General features: G+C 44.0%; 1 protein-coding gene across 3 annotated transcripts in view; it reads right to left on the minus strand.

Annotated features, from left to right (window-relative positions):
* The window catches only part of MTAP (methylthioadenosine phosphorylase), a 37,985-nt gene that overhangs the window by 16,116 nt on the left and 3,213 nt on the right, over positions 1-18,656 (minus strand). For all 3 annotated transcript variants that reach the window (XM_027088999.1, XM_027088998.1, XM_027089000.1), the window contains exons 2-4: positions 13,500-13,586; positions 12,251-12,309; positions 7,824-7,991 (exon numbers count right to left, since the gene is read on the minus strand). In XM_027088999.1, the coding sequence (XP_026944800.1) occupies positions 7,824-7,991; positions 12,251-12,309; positions 13,500-13,586 (314 nt within the window). The remainder of the gene's footprint in view (positions 1-7,823; positions 7,992-12,250; positions 12,310-13,499; positions 13,587-18,656) is intronic.

Raw genomic sequence — 18,656 nt, forward strand, 5'->3', positions numbered from 1 at the left:
GCAGTGAAGAAACCACCACAAAGGGGACAAGATAGTTTTAAGTACACATCAAAGATCATTACCATCAATGACAAAAGGAACTAGGAAAAAATTACATCAAATTACAGGAAGAGCTGAATAGCTGAGGTCTTCTACCCAGGGACAGCCCTTCTCTGGACTGTGCTGCTTATTCAGAAGTCTGCATACGAGCTGACGCTCAGTAACAGATTCCGGGGCAAGCCCTCCCAGAGGGTAGCAGTTGTTTGAACTTGGTTTCCAGCACTCCTGTGACTGTGTCTTCCTTCCTGTTATATTTTCTGGGAGTAGTATGGCAACCAGCTTTGAGGGGAGTCAAGCTGGGAGAAGTAAAAATGTTAAGAACTAACCCAGATGAGGGTAGTGGTGACAGATGACAGGGTGGATTCAAGGCACACATGGGCACGACTTAGAGACCGACTGGATGTAGGGGTGACAGATCCACAGCAGCGATCACCCGGTAGATGGCAGTGCGATGGTATTACCAACTTAGCAACTTACCAAGTGGAGAAGAGGGAGCTCGAGACGGGGGAAGGTGTGGGGTTAGAAGACAACCAAGGGGGAAAATTAATGAACTGTGAATTACAAAGTGTGAGGTGTCTTTGGGACCTTGTCCTGTATCTAGGAGCCAGTGTGGATCTCAAGGTGGAGGCCAGAGCTGGAAGTCCATGTGTCAGGAGTGGTTGAGGTCATAGGGTTTGCAGATGAACCTAATTCAAACCCCACAGGTCCCACTTATTAGCAAATGACCAATATTTCTGAGCTTAAGTTCCCTCAATTTAAACTGAGGAAATGACCCATGTATGTGGTAAATAGGGTTAATTGATTTGTGGTACTTGGTAGGAACTCAAACATTGGGAGCTTATAGCATTTTTTAAATAACAGTAAGGATATAAGGTGAGAAGGTAGTTTGTAGAACAGAGTTAACCTCACACAGGGAACAGTTGCTCCCACTTCAAGGACAGCAGCAAGATGACAAAGAAGAACAGGGATGCAAGTAACTGGTGAAAGGGAGGGTGAAGGAAGATGGCGAGTTTGTGCCTAATACCATCTGTTTTCTTGTAAAGAGGCAATGTCCTCAACCAAGAGCGAAGGATATGGGCAGGAAGCTGTGAGAGAACAGAAAGGGTTCAAAGTAGCTGCTGACAGGAATGGGAGAAAGAGCTAAGCAAAGGCTTCCTGTATAATTCTTTATCATAAACCTCCATTTCTATTGGTAAGAACAAACCCCGTGCCCAAGAGGCTGAAAGACTGAGAAACTGACATCATTACACACCTCAACCTCTAGGCCTACCTTCCAAGGATGGCTAAGAACTTTGTACTGTAAAACCCTGGGGGAAGCCCAAGGCAGGGCTATGTCTTTGGGAGAGGGAAATAAACTGACATCATCCCTTACCCCTGTGGTTACAGCGGGACTTTCCTGATGAGTAAGTGTGCATCACCAGCCAACGCTCATCCCAACCCCCAACCTCTCCCGATTCTAGCGAGAAAATAATTCTCTTAAGAGGGTGGGCATCAGAACTCTTAGGAATCAATCCAACACCCTCATTTAGCAGATGAGGACACTAAGTGACACAGGAATTTGGGGGCAGAGCCAGGATACAATTTTGGATGTCCTCACTTCCAAGCTGGGGCTTCTTCCACCACATTCTTTTAGTTGAACCTAACCAGGGGCCTCAGGCCACTGTGTTAACAGCATTTTGCAGAAAATACTTGGCATTAGGAATTACATCCTGCCTTTTTTTAATCTTAATTTTTTGGCCATATTTTTCTCACTGTTAAACAAAAAACAAAAAACCCCCAAACACCTTAAACATTCCTGATAGAGGCCGCTATTAAAAAGAAAGAATCTTATTCTCATCCTTACAGATGTTACCCAGCTTCACCTTGAGATATTTCTGGTAGTGACAGAAGCAGTTTAAGGGACCCTACTAGTATGCATCTTTTTTTTTTTTTTTCGCGGTATGTGGGCCTCTCACTGTTGTGGCCTCTCCCGTTGCGGAGCCCAGGCTCCGGACACGCAGGTTCAGTGGCCATGGCTCACGGGCCCAGCCGCTCCGTGGCATGTGGGATCTTCCCGGACCAGGCCACGAACCTGTGTCCCCTGAATCGGCAGGCGGACTCTCAACCACTGTGCCACCAGGGAAGCCCTTTTTTTAACTTAATATAATGTGGGCATCTTTCCAAACACTCTGCATATCTAATTGTTCCTTTCATAAATATGGTGAGGGACTTCCCTGTTGGCACAGTGGTTAAGAATCTGCCTGCCAATGCAGGGGACACCAGTTCAATCCCTGGTCTGGGAAGATCCCACACTCTGCAGAGCAGCTAAGCCCATGCGCCACAATTACTGAAGCCTGCGCGCCTAGAGCCTGTGCTCCACAACAAGAGAAGCCACCTCAATGAGAAGCCCACGCGCCGCAACAGAGAGTAGCCCCTGCTCAACACAACTAGAGAAAGCCTGTGCACAGCAACGAAGACCCAACGCAACCAAAAATAAATATATAAATAAAACTAATTCTTTAAAAATAAATAAACAAACAAATAAGGTGAGTTGAATTCCCTCCAATGATGATACTCAGGATTGATGGTGAAAGGAGAAAGGTCATATGTGGAAGTTGCTAGAATCTCCTGCCCATGTGTACCTTCCATGGCACGGAAAGTTACTAGTCTAGGGTGGAAGAGAGGCCATATAATCAGTCCCCACCCCCCACAGACAAATGAATTTCTAGGAGTATCTAACAACAACTGGGTCGACAATGGAGGGTATGTGCAACAGAAGGAAAACAGGAAGAGACAACAAAATGCCTCATGCTTTGAAAAAAGCATCTAGGGGAAACAGTGTTGCTTGCTCTATAATAGCAAAAATCTCATTAGAAATCACTTCTATACTCCACTTTATAATGTATCATCCAAGTCAGGCCTTAAAAGTGGGGTGGGATGCGAGGGATGGTTATGTCTTTACCTGCAAGGCTGAAAAGCAAAAACAAAACAAAACAAAAGCCAAGTAAATGCATAGTTATGCCTCTAAATTTCTAAGTCTTGTCTCAGAATTTGGTTAGTCTTATACGGAGCCCTCACCAAACCACAGGCAGGGAGGATCCAGCTTCATAAAACACCTACCACTGATCCTGCTGGGCTCAAAGGAGGGAGGTGCTTCCACCAGCAGGAAGGGAGGTAACAGCAGAACCACTGAGCAAGTAAAGCCGCTGGCTGTCCCAGCTGCTTCCTGGACAGTGGCAAATAGATACAGGAGATCAGAAGACACAAGGATGCAGGCAGGTATAAAGCACAGTAGAGAAACAATCTGAAAAGCCTTAGTGGAACCCTGAGAGTAGCTAAGCTTTCAGATTTCTGTCTCTGTTTCATGTGCAAAGCCAGATTATGGGGAGGGAATCAATTTGGATTCCCTATGAGGTCTTTTCTCTCCGTCACTCAGACAGTCTTGCTTCCCCACCAGAGACACTGTGAGAGCCAGATGTACCCTACACGGGCAGAGGTTTGTACCACAGGAGAACTACCCCAAATTATGAATCTTGGGAGTGTCTCCCTTATAAGATCGTTTTAAAGTAGAAATAGCCTCACAATCCTAAAACAGATGAAAGGTCAGACAGACACATTCTCTCCCCAGTTCACATGGACTGTTTAATAATGGTCAAGAAGCAGAACAAGCCCCATTCTTAACCATGTTTTATCATGAATTGCCAAATGACTTATGGCTCTGATGGTGGGGACCTCCACCAAGTAGAAGAAATCAAACCCAGTGGGCTTCCCTGGTGGTGCAGTGGTTGAGAGTCCACCTGCTGATGCAGGGGACACAGGTTCGTGCCCCGGGCCAGGAAGATCCCACATGCCACGGAGCGGCTGGGCCCGTGAGCCATGGCCGCTGAGCCTGTGCATCTGAAGCCTGTGCTCCGAAATGGGAGAGGCCACAACAGGGAGAAGCCCGCGTACTGCAAAAAAACCACAAAACAACAACAACCAAAAATCCCCCAGTATATCAGGAGGCCCAAAGCAGGCACTGAGGACACTTACTGTGGGCGAGCCTCTTACAAATTCTTGGTATAAATTACTATTAAAAATTTTTGGTTTGTGAAGAATATTGCACATGGGGTCCAGGATAAGGGAAGAGTCAGGAAACCTGTCACTGTGCAACACACATGCGAAAATGACCAGAGAACACATTCTTTCAGCATTTAAGTTCTAGATCCACATACATTTTCCTTTCTACAGCAGCCCTAATCACAAATGAAAGATTACTTTCACTTTAAATATTAGCAAAGGTTATTTCCTTGCATGTTTGAGAAACAGATGAAAGGACTGAGTACACACACCCAAAAATACTGGAACCAACTCCTCTCCCCACCTGTCTGCTGTCCTGATTTCTCCAGGTCAGCCACACCCAGGATTCCCCTTTTCTCATGCCGAGGCTTTCAAGTTTTCACAGGTTGGAATGTAGCATGAGCAAACCCAATGATTTTCAGAAGAGAATGATCTTATTTTCCTAAAAGAGCTTTCAGCCTGTCAGACACCTTCAAGGGTATTTTTCATTTTTAGCTTATAGGCATCTAATGATTTTAAAAACCATAAAAATCAAAGCTACCTGTCACTCTTAAATCTTAATGACTTCTAAGTTATGCACGGCATGGTTGACAAGCCAGGTTGGTGTTTTTTCCCCCTATGCTGAGCACTGAGGGCAAAGAAAGCAAGATGCTCTAGTTCTGCCATCTATTAAAAAAGAATAGCCATACTATTCCATTTTGATTCTTTATCACAAATGTATGTCAGGGAGATTAAAACAGTCCCTCTAGTCTTGGAAGACACTTTAGGATGAGGATATTTTTTCTAAGATGATGTGCTGGCAAAGTTATAGCAGTAGTAAGCAAAAATGTGTTTCCAGATCAATCCCTGGAGAAGAACCCATGGACAGTGCAAGGAAAAGGAGCTTAAGTGATAGAATTCAACCTGTAATTTTGAAGAGAGGACGATGGCCCACATAGGTGAAGTGATCTGCCTGAGGCCAAACAGAGCCAAGATGACCCTTCTAGAGTTCAGTGCTCCTGCCCCCACAGCTCTAATCCTCTGTGCACCTCTGCAGGATGCTGCAGTCCTATCAAATATTCTGGGGCTGTGGTTACAGCTATGGGCACTGAGGCTGTAAACAGCAGAGCCTGCAGCTCACCATTCATGCCTGATGATAGGACTAAGTGGAGGTTCAGACGCCTGCCTTAACACACCAGGATTTACTCTGTTAAAATAAAAAAGTGCTGTCAGTACAACACATGTAGGGCATTTCTCACAAGACAAAAAGTTCTGATTCTCCTCTCCTGTAAGACATTCTCAAGCCTGGGTAACAGAAACCACATAGCTCAAACAGCAGCAGTAACACTTAGAAGATGCTCTCCAATAGCAAAATAATGCAAGGCACATATGTCATTTAAAATGTTCTAGCACCCACATCAAAACGGTATAAGAGAAACAGGTAAAATGAGTTTTAGTACCTTATGTAACTTAATATATCAAAAATGTTATTGTTGCAATATATAATTGATACAAAATTTGAGATTTCATTCTAAATGTTACTTACTTAGGGGATCCTCCTTTTAACAGACCTTTTTTTCTGTTTTTACCAAGTGATGTTAAGTAGCAGACATACTCCAGCCCAGACTCACAGTAAAGGCATTTATTGGGCAGGTACCACAGGCTAGATTCATAAAAGGCACTCGCTAGGGACTCAGAACTCCCAAGGCAAGACTAAGGAGGCAGGTTATAGACATGGCACATAGAAGAAAACAGACACCGGAAGATTTTAAGGTCACACAGCTAATAAGTGCCAAGGCAGAAAGAAACCAGATCTGATGGCAACGCCTGTTCTCTTTCTATTCTCTTTGTGCCCCACCTGCTTTCTTGAGAGCCAGTATGTGAAACATTTACATTTACTACATGTGAGACAAAGATCTGGGAAATGCAACAGTGTACAGTTACACCACGTAAGTAACAAATTAATCCCAGGCTTAGTATCCAAGCCAAACTTTTCCTTCCAGTACCATCTACCATACTTTATAAATCCACACCATTCTAGAGTTTTGTGCACTGCATTATTAAAAAAACCACATTGCACCCATTTTCTTAGGTCATTACCCCCAAACACATGTCTTTGACGGCCATAGAGATTTTGATCAGGATGTCCCCTAAACACAAACTCCAGCCGCCTCCCTCTCCCTTTGAACAATCATGTTCATTCAGTCACTCAAAAAATACTGACTGAGCAACCACAGGCCAGGTAGTATTGTGGGTGTTGGGGATAAAGTGGCAAACAGGACATATGGGGTCCATGCCCTCACACGGTTTACATTCTAGAGGGGAAGATGAAAAACATACAGTGTCAGGTGCAGAAAAATGATAGGAAAAATGAAAGGGGAGGGGCATGTAATGATTTTAGTCTATCCTCATTATTTATTAGGTTGAACCACATGAAATTACTGATATTCAACCATTTCTAGCTTACAGAACAGGCAATTTCATTTGGTTCAAGCTAATAGCTTCATTTCATCAGGTAACATTCAATGCTTCTGATGGACTAGGGAATATTTAAATACCTGAAAAGCAGAAGACACACAGAACAGGACTGAATAAACCTTCCTTCCATAACAGTCAAGGTAGGAGAGGCGTTGGGTACAGCGAGCCCAGAGTTAACAGACTGGAAGAGTAGGATGGACTGAGGTGATGGTCGGGGTGAATGGATGGGGGACGCTGATAGGAGCTACCAAGTGGTTTACTCTCTGTGGTTCTTCTCCCCACCGCTCTGGCTCAAGTAGCAGACTGCAGTTACCTGTCTCCATCCAGAGCATTCTGGGAAGTGGTTACTTCCCCCAGGAATGGGAGGTGGGGGCAGCAGGAGGATGGGATCCCTAGGAGACCACCCCTTTTCTTTTTTTTTTTTTTTTGCGGTACGCGGGCCTCTCACTGTTGTGGCCTCTCCCGTTGCGGAGCACAGGCTCCGGATGCGCAGGCTCAGCGGCCATGGCTCACGGGCCCAGCTGCTCCGCAGCATGTGGGATCTTCCCGGACCGGGGCACGAACCCGTGTCCCCTGCATCGGCAGGCGGACTCTCAACCACTGCGCCACCAGGGGAGCCCTTCTTCAACTACTTCTAAATGCAGAGAAAGCCCAGGATCTTGGCAGTCCATTATTGTTCAATATTTTGGTAAAGGAACATTATAGATTCCTTGTGCAATTAAGTAACAGAAAATCCCTAGCTCAGGAACCAACTATTGATCTTAACATCACAAAAAGACAACCAGACATTACGTGCCTCCTGATATGATGCAGAAAGATTCTCACCAAGAATTCAAACTTGGTTCCAATCAGGCCTCCGGAGTTAAGCACTGGTTTACGGTAAACACAGGGGACAGGGGAAGACACTAAATGAGGCTTAAGGATGCAATCAGTAAAATCCAGCATGTGGGGAGACTATAGGGCAAAAAAGAAAAAAAGCCTTCTCTGGACCCTCATTTCAACAAACCAACTACAAAAAAAAAGTCTGTGAGACAATAGGGAAAAAGAGAACACTGCCTAGACATCTAATACTAAGGAAATATTAACTAATTTGTTTTTTAAAAAGTTCTTTTAAAGTTACAAATTGATAAATGTTGAAGCTGGGAATTAGGAACTTGAGAGTTCATGATGATTCTTCTATTTTCTATCCGTGGGCCTGTGTCCCCTTTCCCACAAGTCCCCACACATTGTCCACTTGAGCTGAGAACGATTGTACAGGAGGAGCCTGAGCATTTTAGACAACTGCTCACCTGTCAATGAACTGATCAATAATGACGATATCGCCAGGCTGAATCTCTTCCTTCAAGGAACCGCAAGCTGTGGTCACTATGACATGTGTACAGCCCTCCTCCTTCAGAGCCCAGATGTTCGCCTGATAGTTGACTTTCGAAGGCATGATGGTATGCTGCCTCCCATGCCTAAGGAAAGAGAGTAAATATATTAAATATGGTAGAGGAGTGAGCAGGGCATTTTTTTTTTTTTTTTGCAGTACGCGGGCCTCTCACTGCTGTGGCCTCTCCCGTTGCAGAGCACAGGCTCCGGATGCGCAGGCTCAGCGGCCATGGCTCACGGGCCCAGCCACTCCGCGGCATGTGGGATCCTCCCGGACCCGGGGCACGAACCCGTGTCCCCTGCATCGGCAGGTGGACTCTCAACCACTGCGCCACCAGGGAAGCCCGAGCAGGGCATTTTTAATACTCTTGGAAAAGAAAACTCATTTACAGCAGTGCCTTCCAGCCCTTCCCACCAAAATGCTTTCCTTGGCAGAGGAAGAGTGAGAACAGGCCAGGCAATAACCAGCCTACTTCAAGTATAAACTATGTGGTTTTAAAGTGCAGACTCGGGACTTGCCTGGTGGTGCAGTGATTAAGAATCCGCCTACCAGTGCAGGAGACATGGGTTCGAGCCCTGGTCCGGGAAGACCCCACATGCCGCGGAGCAACTAAGCCCATGCGCCACAACTACTGACCCTGCACTCTACAGCCCAAGAGCCAAAACTACCGAGCCCACGTGCCACAACTACTGAAGCCCACGCGCCTAGACCCCATGCTCTGCAACAAGAGAAGCCACCGCAATGAGAAGCCTGTGCACCACAACGAAGAGTAGACCCTGCTTGCCGCAACTAGAGAAAGCCCACACGCAGCAACAGAAACCCAACACAGCCGAAAATAAAAATAAATAAAGTGCAGACTCAATTTACATTTCATAGTTTACTTTCCTATCAAGAGTAGGTAATAGCTTACTTAGAATTCACTCTCCAGGAAAATATGCCATGTCTATCCTGTGGGGCACCAACACCCCAGAATCTGAGGCATCTGGTATCTCATAAGCCATGACACAGAAAACAAGAGGTGCCAAGGAAGAAACACCCAAAATAGAAACTCAAGTTTCCAGTCTCATCTCTCTATTCTTTTCTGCCTGATCACCCAAAGAAATTAATGAAACATTTAAAATATTAGATTTCCCAGTTGTTTATGATGACATCAGCAGGTATGGTCCAAAAATGGATCACCTCACTCATCATTACTGTTATGGGCTGAATTATGTCCCCTCCAAATTCTTAGGCTGAAATCCGAACCCCCAGTACATCAGAATGTGACCATATCTGGAGACAGGGTCTTTAATGAGGTAATTAAGTTAAAATGAAGTCATTAGAGTGGGTCCTAATCCAACACGAATGGCGTCCTTATAAAAAGACACAGACATACACAGAGAAGAACATGTGAAGATACAGGGAGAAGACAGTCAGGTACAAGCCAAAGAGAGGGGCCCGGAACAGATCCTTCCCTCCCAACCTCAGAGGGAGCCAACCCTGCTGACCCCTTGATCTCTGACCTCTACCCTCCAGAACTGTGAGGAAACAAATTTCTGTTGCCACTCAGTCTGTGGCACCTTGTTATGGCAGCCCCAGCACACTTAACACAATCACTAATGATTTCGTGTCACGCTTCAAACAAAATCCAAACACTCTGCCATGGTGCTCGTATCATCTGGGCCCAGCCTACAAACAGCAACGTCAGTCCTTACCTTTATCCCTTCCCACCGGGGCTCAGCCTCACTGGCCTCGCTGCTTAGCTCCCACATCACCTCCCCAGAGGAGTGCTTTCCACGACCACTGCATCTCCATCACATCACTACCCCTTGACCTTATTTTTCTTTCTGGCACCTATTGGCCACTCAAACTATATATTTCCTTCTCAGTGTCCATCCTTCCCACTAGCATCAGCCCTGAGACGGTGAGGCCCTTATCTGTCTTCCCTGCTGGTGCCTAGAACTGGACTTGCCATATGAGTAGTTCAATCTGTTGGATGAAAAACTGAGTACTTACACACACACTCTTTCCCCCTATCTCTCTCACACACCCACACACACACCCACACCCACACACCCAGTGTGCCAGGAAACAGCCAGTAACGGGAACTTGATTTCTAAAATTACTTTTAAAAATTCACACATTAGAGGGTATATTTATAAGCAGTATTTCACAGAGAGTTAAAATTATCCTGAGCTGCTTGAAAAAGTACGAACATCACAGGTAATGTTCTGCCACAGGAAGGCTAAGTGTCAAGAGACCAGTCGTCTTCACATGTGATAATATAGAAACAGGCTTTCAAGGAAGTAACAACACACAAAAATCTCACTTTGTATGATAATGATTAAAAGTTTGGGCTTTGAAGTAAAACTGCCTGGGTTCAAATCCTAAGTCTGCCACTTACTAGCTGTGTGACCTCATCAAAATCACTCAGCTTTCTCAGCCCCCCATTTTTTTTTTTTTGATCTGTAAAATGGATAATAAAAAACCCTGCACCACAGGGTTGCTATCCAATATCCCTTGTATCATTCCATATTGATATTTTGAAATAAACTTTAATGTCTCTTCTTCACCAACAACAGAATTAAGAATACGGAAATAATTTGTACATAATTGCAGACAAGCATTAGCATATGAGGGTTTTTTACCCCAAGGTCATAAACGACCTCTCAGAAGGTGGAAGTCCATGAATGCCCAGAAAGTATGGTAGTCCCCGCTTATCCACAGGAAATGCGTTACAAGACCCCCCTGTGGCTGCTTGAAACTGCGTATAGTACTGACCTCTATATATGCTATGTTTTTTTCCTATACTAACAGGTGGGTGGTGTACACAGTGTGGATACGCTGGACAAAGGGATGATTCCTGACCCGAGCAGAGGGGGTGGGATGGCACAAGATTTAAAACTTATGAATTGTTTATTTCTAGACTTTTCCATTTAATACTTTTGGACCACAGTTGACTATGGGTAACTGAAACCGTGGATAAGAGGGGACTACTGTACATGCATTTTTTCTAAGGCTGGTCTCCAAATCTCTGATTCGATTTTCAAAAGAAATTCACATATCAAAAGGAGTTAAGAACCACTGCATAAAGTGGTTCACAGTCCGACACACTTCATTTCAGCTGGCAAGAGTATAAAACCTTCACCATGGGGCTACAACACGAACCATTTTCTCTTACAGTCTGGAAAAAATTAAGCGTTTCTCCAGCAATGACCACAGACCAACAAAGAAGGTTGCCTGAAATCAACCCTATGCGACCATCTAGAACTAAAATTTAGTTTTACTGGACTCAGCAAAGCCACTTCCGTTTCAAAAATGCAGTGTGGCAGACAGACCCTAGGGTGGTCTTCATTTTCATGCTCTGAATAATTCCTTCCTTCTCGACTGTGGGCGGACCTGAGATGCTTCCAACCAACAGAACACAGCGGAAGGTGCTGGGAGTCACTCCCATGATCAGGCCCCAGCCTGCCAGCATGCACTACCTGGCCCTCCTGCTGGCCTTGCAGCAGTAAGCTGCTGTCTTGTGAATTGCCCACGGGGAGGGCCACAAAGCAGGGAACATGGACAGCCTCTAGGAGCGGACGGCCTCCGTCCTTCAACCCTGAGGAACTGAGTTCTGCCAACTCCTACATGAGCTTGAACGAGGACCTGGAGCTCCAGATAAGAACAAGCACTTAAATATACCCATGTGACACAATATTTACTTGTGTGACCCCGAAGAGGACCCAGATGAGCTGTGCCCACACTCGGGTTAGCTGGAAACTGTGGGATGATGTATGCTATTTCAGGCTGCTAAATCTGTGGTCATTTGTTATGCAGCAATAGAAAGCTAATACATGCAGTCTGACTAATTTCTAACTGTGTGATAAAATGACTTGCTCTTCTCTTTAGGGAACAGCACGAGCCTTGTCAAGGCAATAAGGGTGTAGACACCACCGAGAACCCACTTCAGTGACCCGAAACCCACTCCCCACAAATCTAGAACTATTACTACACAAGGGGTCATGAATGAAGCAGTTTTTCTTGATCTTGTTAACTAGAAGATAAAAGACAGAAAAGAACAAAAGAAAACATTTCCTCTTGCAGCTAGAACTGAAAGCAGAGCTTCAAGTTTAGTCAAATCATTGCATCACTCATTGGATTGTTCTAAACCTTTTCCCAACCTAAGGGGGGATAGGCAAGATCTTTACTCTCCAAAGTCAGTAAAACCTACCCTGAAACTGTAAGCGATAAAGATGACTCAGATGCTGTGGCTCCACCGACACATTAAAAACTCATACCTGCATCATGACTCTTTTCATAATTTAAGTTAAATTTAAAATGTTCTTTAGTAGTAACATTCAAAAGCTTGAAATACGTTACCTTGCAAGGAGGACGCAATCAACATTCTTTATCTTCCCCAAAATTAAGGCATCAGAAGGCTGCACACAGTGAAAAATGGTTACAAGTCAGTGATTTAAAAACACATATAGAAACAATCAAAAAGCTGCCATTTCAATTGTTCATCTGTAGTAGGAGTCATAGAAACTTGGGGTCTGAGGGTATATTTCAAAGAAGTGAAAGAGTCTCGATTTGATGGATCAACTTAGTCACTCAATATTTACTGAGCCCTCTCTACCAGTACAGAGATTCGTAAGACTTAGAAGCGTGCGTGGGTAGGTACCATTTAGTAAGATCTATTTGTAGCAAGCACCCCTGGGGACTCTGATGCCACACTGATCATACACAGATGTGTCAAGGCTATTTGGCAGGTTCAAGAACAGGTGTGAGAGTGAAATGCAAAAGGAATAGGAGGCCCCTATCAGGGAATTTAAGAACTCAGCACTGGAACCGTTTGCTGTGTTAACCAGGTCTAAGATGGCCACAAGATGACCTCAGGTAATGGAGGAGAAAGTCTGAGAACCTAGGAGGTTAAGAAAACATGAGGCTAAGAAGTGAACAAGCTGACAGCAGGACTTGGAGGATACCAGATCAAATCTAAGGACTTGGCTGAAAAGGAGGGTTTGGTTGGGATTGCCAAATACAGGGATCTTCGTAGGAGATCAGAGGAACCACAGCATTTGGAAGTAGCCCTATGGAGTTAGGAGAAGGCAGACACCCTCACCCTAGCTGGGAGAACTAAACAGCCTCCTTTTAATAGAAAAGGAGGAGTGTTTTATTTCCAATTCAGTTATGCAGTTGTATTCTCATTCCCCCAAAATCCCCCTTTGGGCCAGGGCTTACTAAGAAAAGGCCATTAGATATCTCCTCCCATTTGTTACAGACGGTGGTATGACCGATAGGCCCCAAATTAGAAGCTGATTTGAATGCAGTGATCTGGAGAGTACAGTTCCTGTGTTTGAAATGGGCATCTGGCTTCTAGGGATATAATTAAGAAATTATTTGTACACATTTAAAAGCCATGTTCTCAGTAGTCAAGTCCAAAGTAATCTCAGGGATACTGTCTCAGATGGCAGAGCCCAGTAACAGAAACTCCTGGCCTCTCTCAGCCTGGGGCAGGCAGCCCTGTGCTGCCAAGACAAAAGCAATTTAAAAAAATTTTTTAACTTAAAAATCAAGCCAGCAAGGAGAAAGAAAAAAGCTAGTATGTCTCCACTAACTGGATATTAACCTTGCCAAATGGAGTGTCCACATATTTTTCGGTTCTTCCTTCTAAGATTTCTGGATCATCCAGGCCTGTCCCACCAATTATTCCAATCTGAAGGAGACAATAAAAAGATATCACATTTGATCAGTTTGCAGTAGAAACAAAATCACTATTTTAAGCAAATTCGTTTATCCATACTCATATGCTCTTCTCCATTCCTGGTAAGCCCTAGTTATTTTAAAAATCTGAACATTCCTGAAAAGCAATCATTTATTCAGCAAACATTCAAAAGCCTTCTATATTCCAGAAATAACCAAAGCATGAGTCACCTTTTCAGACTAAATCACATTTTTGCTGACTATCTAAATAACAAATTAGCATGGAAACGTACTTCAACTAGTTTAAATCATAAAGCCAAACCTAAAAATAGGTAAATATGGTTGAAGAAAGTACTTTCTAACCAATTTTATTATCTCTACTAAATGCGTGATGGAATAAATGTTCAAAAAACAACTAGGATAGAAAATATTCAGCATTTCCATTTGGTAAGGATTTCTCCTCATTACCGCACTTGATAAAGAAACGAGAGATTTTCTTTCCTATGCCACTAAAATCAGAGCTGTAAGGGATCACAGATAGAGGAATCTGGAATAGCATGAAAAGTTAACCTCTATATTTATGAAATCCAACTGTCATTCATATACATGTAAATCTAAGTAAGTAATTCAAAGGTCTGTAGTTCCAAATTATTTTCAAGTGTCTTATTGCATTTTCCAGACATTAACTTAATTGTCCTCGTCTTCAGGAAGTAATCTGAGTCTAAAAACCCTGATATTACCCTATAGAGTTAATCTAATTTGATGATTAAGACACCTGAACAAAAACAATTACAAAGATAACTAAATATATTAACTAAACTGTTAACTAAAAATGAAATAACTGAAATCATTAGGAAGGTTTCCCTGGGTTGATACTTCCTAAAGGAAAAATACTATTTAAATTGTCAGCAACAGGCTACAGAGATGAACTAGAAACCTAAGAAAAAGTCACCTGAGCATTTTTTTTTCAATGAACAGCTTTAAATCTATTGTCACTTGAGTAAAATTTCTACTCAGCGGAAGTAGCTCCTTGAGAACAAAACTCCAAAGTTAAAAATTAACTGAACATCTGAATTAAATAATTTTGAGATCAGGTTACACAGCTGATTTATACTAGTATGTGGGAAAATAGTTACCTCTCTGGCCCTATTTCCTAGAAAAATAAATCAACGAAATAAGAAAAAGGGCGATTGAGTAAGATTTTTACAAAGAACTGCAGGTTACATGATTTAGTACTTGGAAAGCATCTCACGACTTCCTCAAGTGGCTAAACCAGTTTTTGAAGTTGCTGCCACCTTGTGGTACATTGTTGAAACCACAGCAGGTTACATATTCTACAGCAAGTCAACATTTTTCTTTGTTACAACTTAACATTGTAGGTAAAGACTAATCAATACAGGACTGCAGTTTTCAAATCAACAGAAGTGTTCACTTAAGTCAGTGGGTTTAAATTCATTTCAGTTCAGTAGAAATTTTTAAAATCGCACTATCTTATGAAATCCTAACCCATCCTCTAGCTGGTGTCTTTATCATTTCATGTAAGGCCGAAGCACCACAGATCATAGTTGGGATGGGGTAGGGGGTGCAATGAACTGTCCAGCCCATGTCATCACCTCAGACCGCCGAACTGAGTTGCTGACTTTGAAATTACTCTCAGCCTACCCTCTGGGGACTCTACTACTCATGGAAACGTCTGGTGTTTTTTTGCTTCCTTTTTTTAAAAAAATACTACCACTCTGACTTGGCTGTTTCTGGCCGTTCCCCTGGGCCATGGCATCTCGCATTCTGGATCTAACACTGGACTCAGACTCGTACATACAAAACAAACCAGACTTGGTTTTGAAACCACCCTCTGTTTAGGCAAGCCAGCCCAGCCTCACAGCAGTGAATAAGAAATGCCAGTTGGGGTCTTGCTGAAGTTCAGTGCCCTGGAGCCCACCCTCAGCAGCCCCAAGCTTCAGCCCAAACCACTCTGGCTGCATGATGACCATGCACTGGGTAGCTGCTAACTCAGCCCTCAGTGAGGAATATTTAGTACTGAGTGTGAGAACAAGAGCCGTTACAGCTCATCAGAAAGGCCAGGATGTGTTCTCTGGCACTGGAGTTATCTGCAGGAGAGCCCGTCCAGTCAAACTGGCTCAAGCTGTTTCTCAAAACCCATATCTTGGAAGGGACACAGGACAAGTGTAGCAACTGAGTACAGCCACACCAGGGAACTCAATCCCTAACCTTTTTCTTGCTGCAGACCGAGGCCAGCAGTGCCAAGATATGGCAATGTCGCCACCTGCTGGCTCCATGGTAAAGTATAACTATGGGACGAAACTCCCAAGCACCAGTGGCCTGTCATTCCCCTCCAGCCTCTAAATTCAAATGGTCAGCTCAGTACCTGCCTTGATAAAGTAACTGTGTCTTTGCATTTACATGTCACAGGCACTGTGGCCAAGTTCTCCAGGGGCCTTACCTCATTTAATTTTCACAACCACCCTGTAAGATGGGCCCTATAGTGTAACACCCATTTTATAAAAGAGGAAAGAGAAACACAAAACTTAAAAGAAATTTGTCCAGAAAGCAAATTATAAAGAGCAAAGCTGGGATTGGAACCCAGGTCTTTCATACTCAACCACTATGATGTACTACCTCCCAGTATCCCCTGGAATCCTTGATAAACACCACAACCTATTAGAAATTTGTCTCCATGTTATGAAGAAACTGATCCTCAGAGTTCAAGTTCTGGACCAAGGTCACAGAGCAAGCATGGAAACAGCAACTCTGGGCACCTGAGTGAACCACCTTGGAAGGGAGGGGGCTGTCTCATGCATACTTACCAGGCTTCCTAGGCCAGAGGCATCGCCCTCAGTCCAAGCAGTCCTAGGAATGCTTAGGAAAAGTGTTCAAGGTCTGAGATGGAATTTCTGGGCCAATTCTGCCCAGCCAGGACTTCTTCACTACACAAGATAAAGTTCTGAAATAAGGACCCCCTGGTCCATCAAGGCCATTGCTAGATTTTAACAGCAAGTTGATTCATCCCACACTTTTCCACTTGCAGACCACCAAGTCAAACTCCTCAAAAAGAAGAGATGGTTTGACTTCCTCTCTGAGACTGTGTAAGCATTTTATCTAAATGTTGGCTTACCCAGCCAGAATGGTTACTTCCAACGATGCCAAAAGGGTTCACACCAACCCCTACCCTGTGTCCACTTCCCCTGGTACCAGCCACAGGAGATTTCACATACCCCACTTGGTTTCAACAGCCGCTCACCATCACTTTATACTACATGGAGGAAACTAGCACCCCATGAAGTGGAGAATTTCATTCTTTTCTTATGGCTAATATTCCATTGTGTATACATATACCACTTCTTTATCCTTTCATCTGCTCATGGGCACTTAGGTTGCTTCCATCAACATTTGTTATTTGTAGACTTTTTGATGATAGCCATTTTGACAGGTGTGAGATGATCTCATTGTGGTTTTGGTTTGCCTCTCTTTGATGATTAGCCATCATCAAAGGGCAGGATTTGACTATTTTTGGAAATAGAGTCTTTGAAGAGGTAATTAAAATTAAATGAGGTCTTGGTGGGGGGAGTGCTAATCCAAAATAACTTCAGGTTCAGAACATCTGTAGTTTTTATTTAACCAACCTCTCCTTGCAAAGTCAAGATATTATTCTAATGGGCAGACACCCTCTTTGAAGATACAGTTCACTTCCGGAAGTGGTCAGTGACTTTTTGAGGAGGATTTTCCTCAAAGCTTACTGTACTCTGTAGCACTCTCCTTCACTTGTAGAAGAACATAGGATTCTTCCTGGTGCTCCTCCTGGGTCAGCTGCTGGATACTAGAATCCCCAGGGGAGCTTTCAGTACCAAAGCCCAGGTCCCAGATTCCAGATATTCTAATTGAGCAAGACAGAGTTGTTATTTTTCTTAAAGCTCCTCAGGTGGTTCTAATGTGTAGCCATAATTGAGCACCCTTGCTCTAGGGCCCAGATCATCAATTTCTAAAATCTGGGCTAGCTGAGCATCATAGGCTGAATAATGGCTCCTGCAAGAGAGCCTGTCAGCATTCTAATTACGAGAACCTGTGCATGTTACCTGTGTGATTAATGACTTTGAGATGGGGGGATGATTCTGGATTATCTGGGTGGACCCTAAATGTAATCACAAGGGTCCTTTTAATAAGGTCGAATGAGGAAGAAGGCGATGTGATGATGGAAGCAGGGGGAGAAAAGGCGATGTAATGTAGGGCCCAGAGCCAAGGAACGCTGGTGATCTCTAGAAGCCGGAAAAAGCAAGGAAACATTCTCCCTTAGATCCTCCAAGAGGACCTGCCCTACTGACATCTTGATTTTAGCTCCATAGGACTCATTCTGGACTTGTGACTGCTAGAATTGTTAAGCGACTACATCTGTGTTGTTCTATGCCATCCAGTTTGTGGTGGTTGTGAGAGCAGCCAAGGAAACTAGTTCACTAAGAAACACCTGAGGAACTTGTTAAAAATGCAGATGCCCAGCCTTTTCAAAGCTCCATGGCCAATGGTTATCACATTTTAGCGGGTACCTGAATATACTGAGGCTCTTGGAAATCCAATTTGCTGCCCACCTCCCTATTTCAGATTCAGCAGGATTGGGGAAGGGCCCAAGAATTTGCATTTCTAACAAATTCCCAGGAGGGTGCAGGTGCAGCACAGGCTTTGAGAACTACTGCTTTAGATGCTTTTGAGGCACAGACTAGAATACCATGATTATAATCACAATCAAAAAACCTTCCTCAGGGATTTCCCTGGTGGTGCAAGGGATAGGAATCCGCCTGCCAATGTAGGGGACACGGGTTCAATCCCTGGTCTGGGAAGATCCCACATGCCGCGGGGCAACTAAGCCTATGCGCCACAACTACTGAGCTTGAGCTCTAGAGCCCATGAGCCACAACTACTGAGCCCACGTGCCACAACTACTGAAACCTGTGTGCCTAGAGCCCGTGCCTCACAAGAGGAGCCACCTCAAGATGAAGCCCGTGCAACACAATGAAGACACAAAGCAGACACACACACACACACACACACACACACACACACACACACACACACA

Source organism: Aethalodelphis obliquidens, unplaced genomic scaffold (genome assembly GCF_003676395.1).
Source record: "Aethalodelphis obliquidens isolate GAN/ISIS:26980383/991018 unplaced genomic scaffold, ASM367639v1 scaffold64, whole genome shotgun sequence".
Lineage (NCBI taxonomy): Eukaryota > Metazoa > Chordata > Mammalia > Artiodactyla > Delphinidae > Aethalodelphis > Aethalodelphis obliquidens.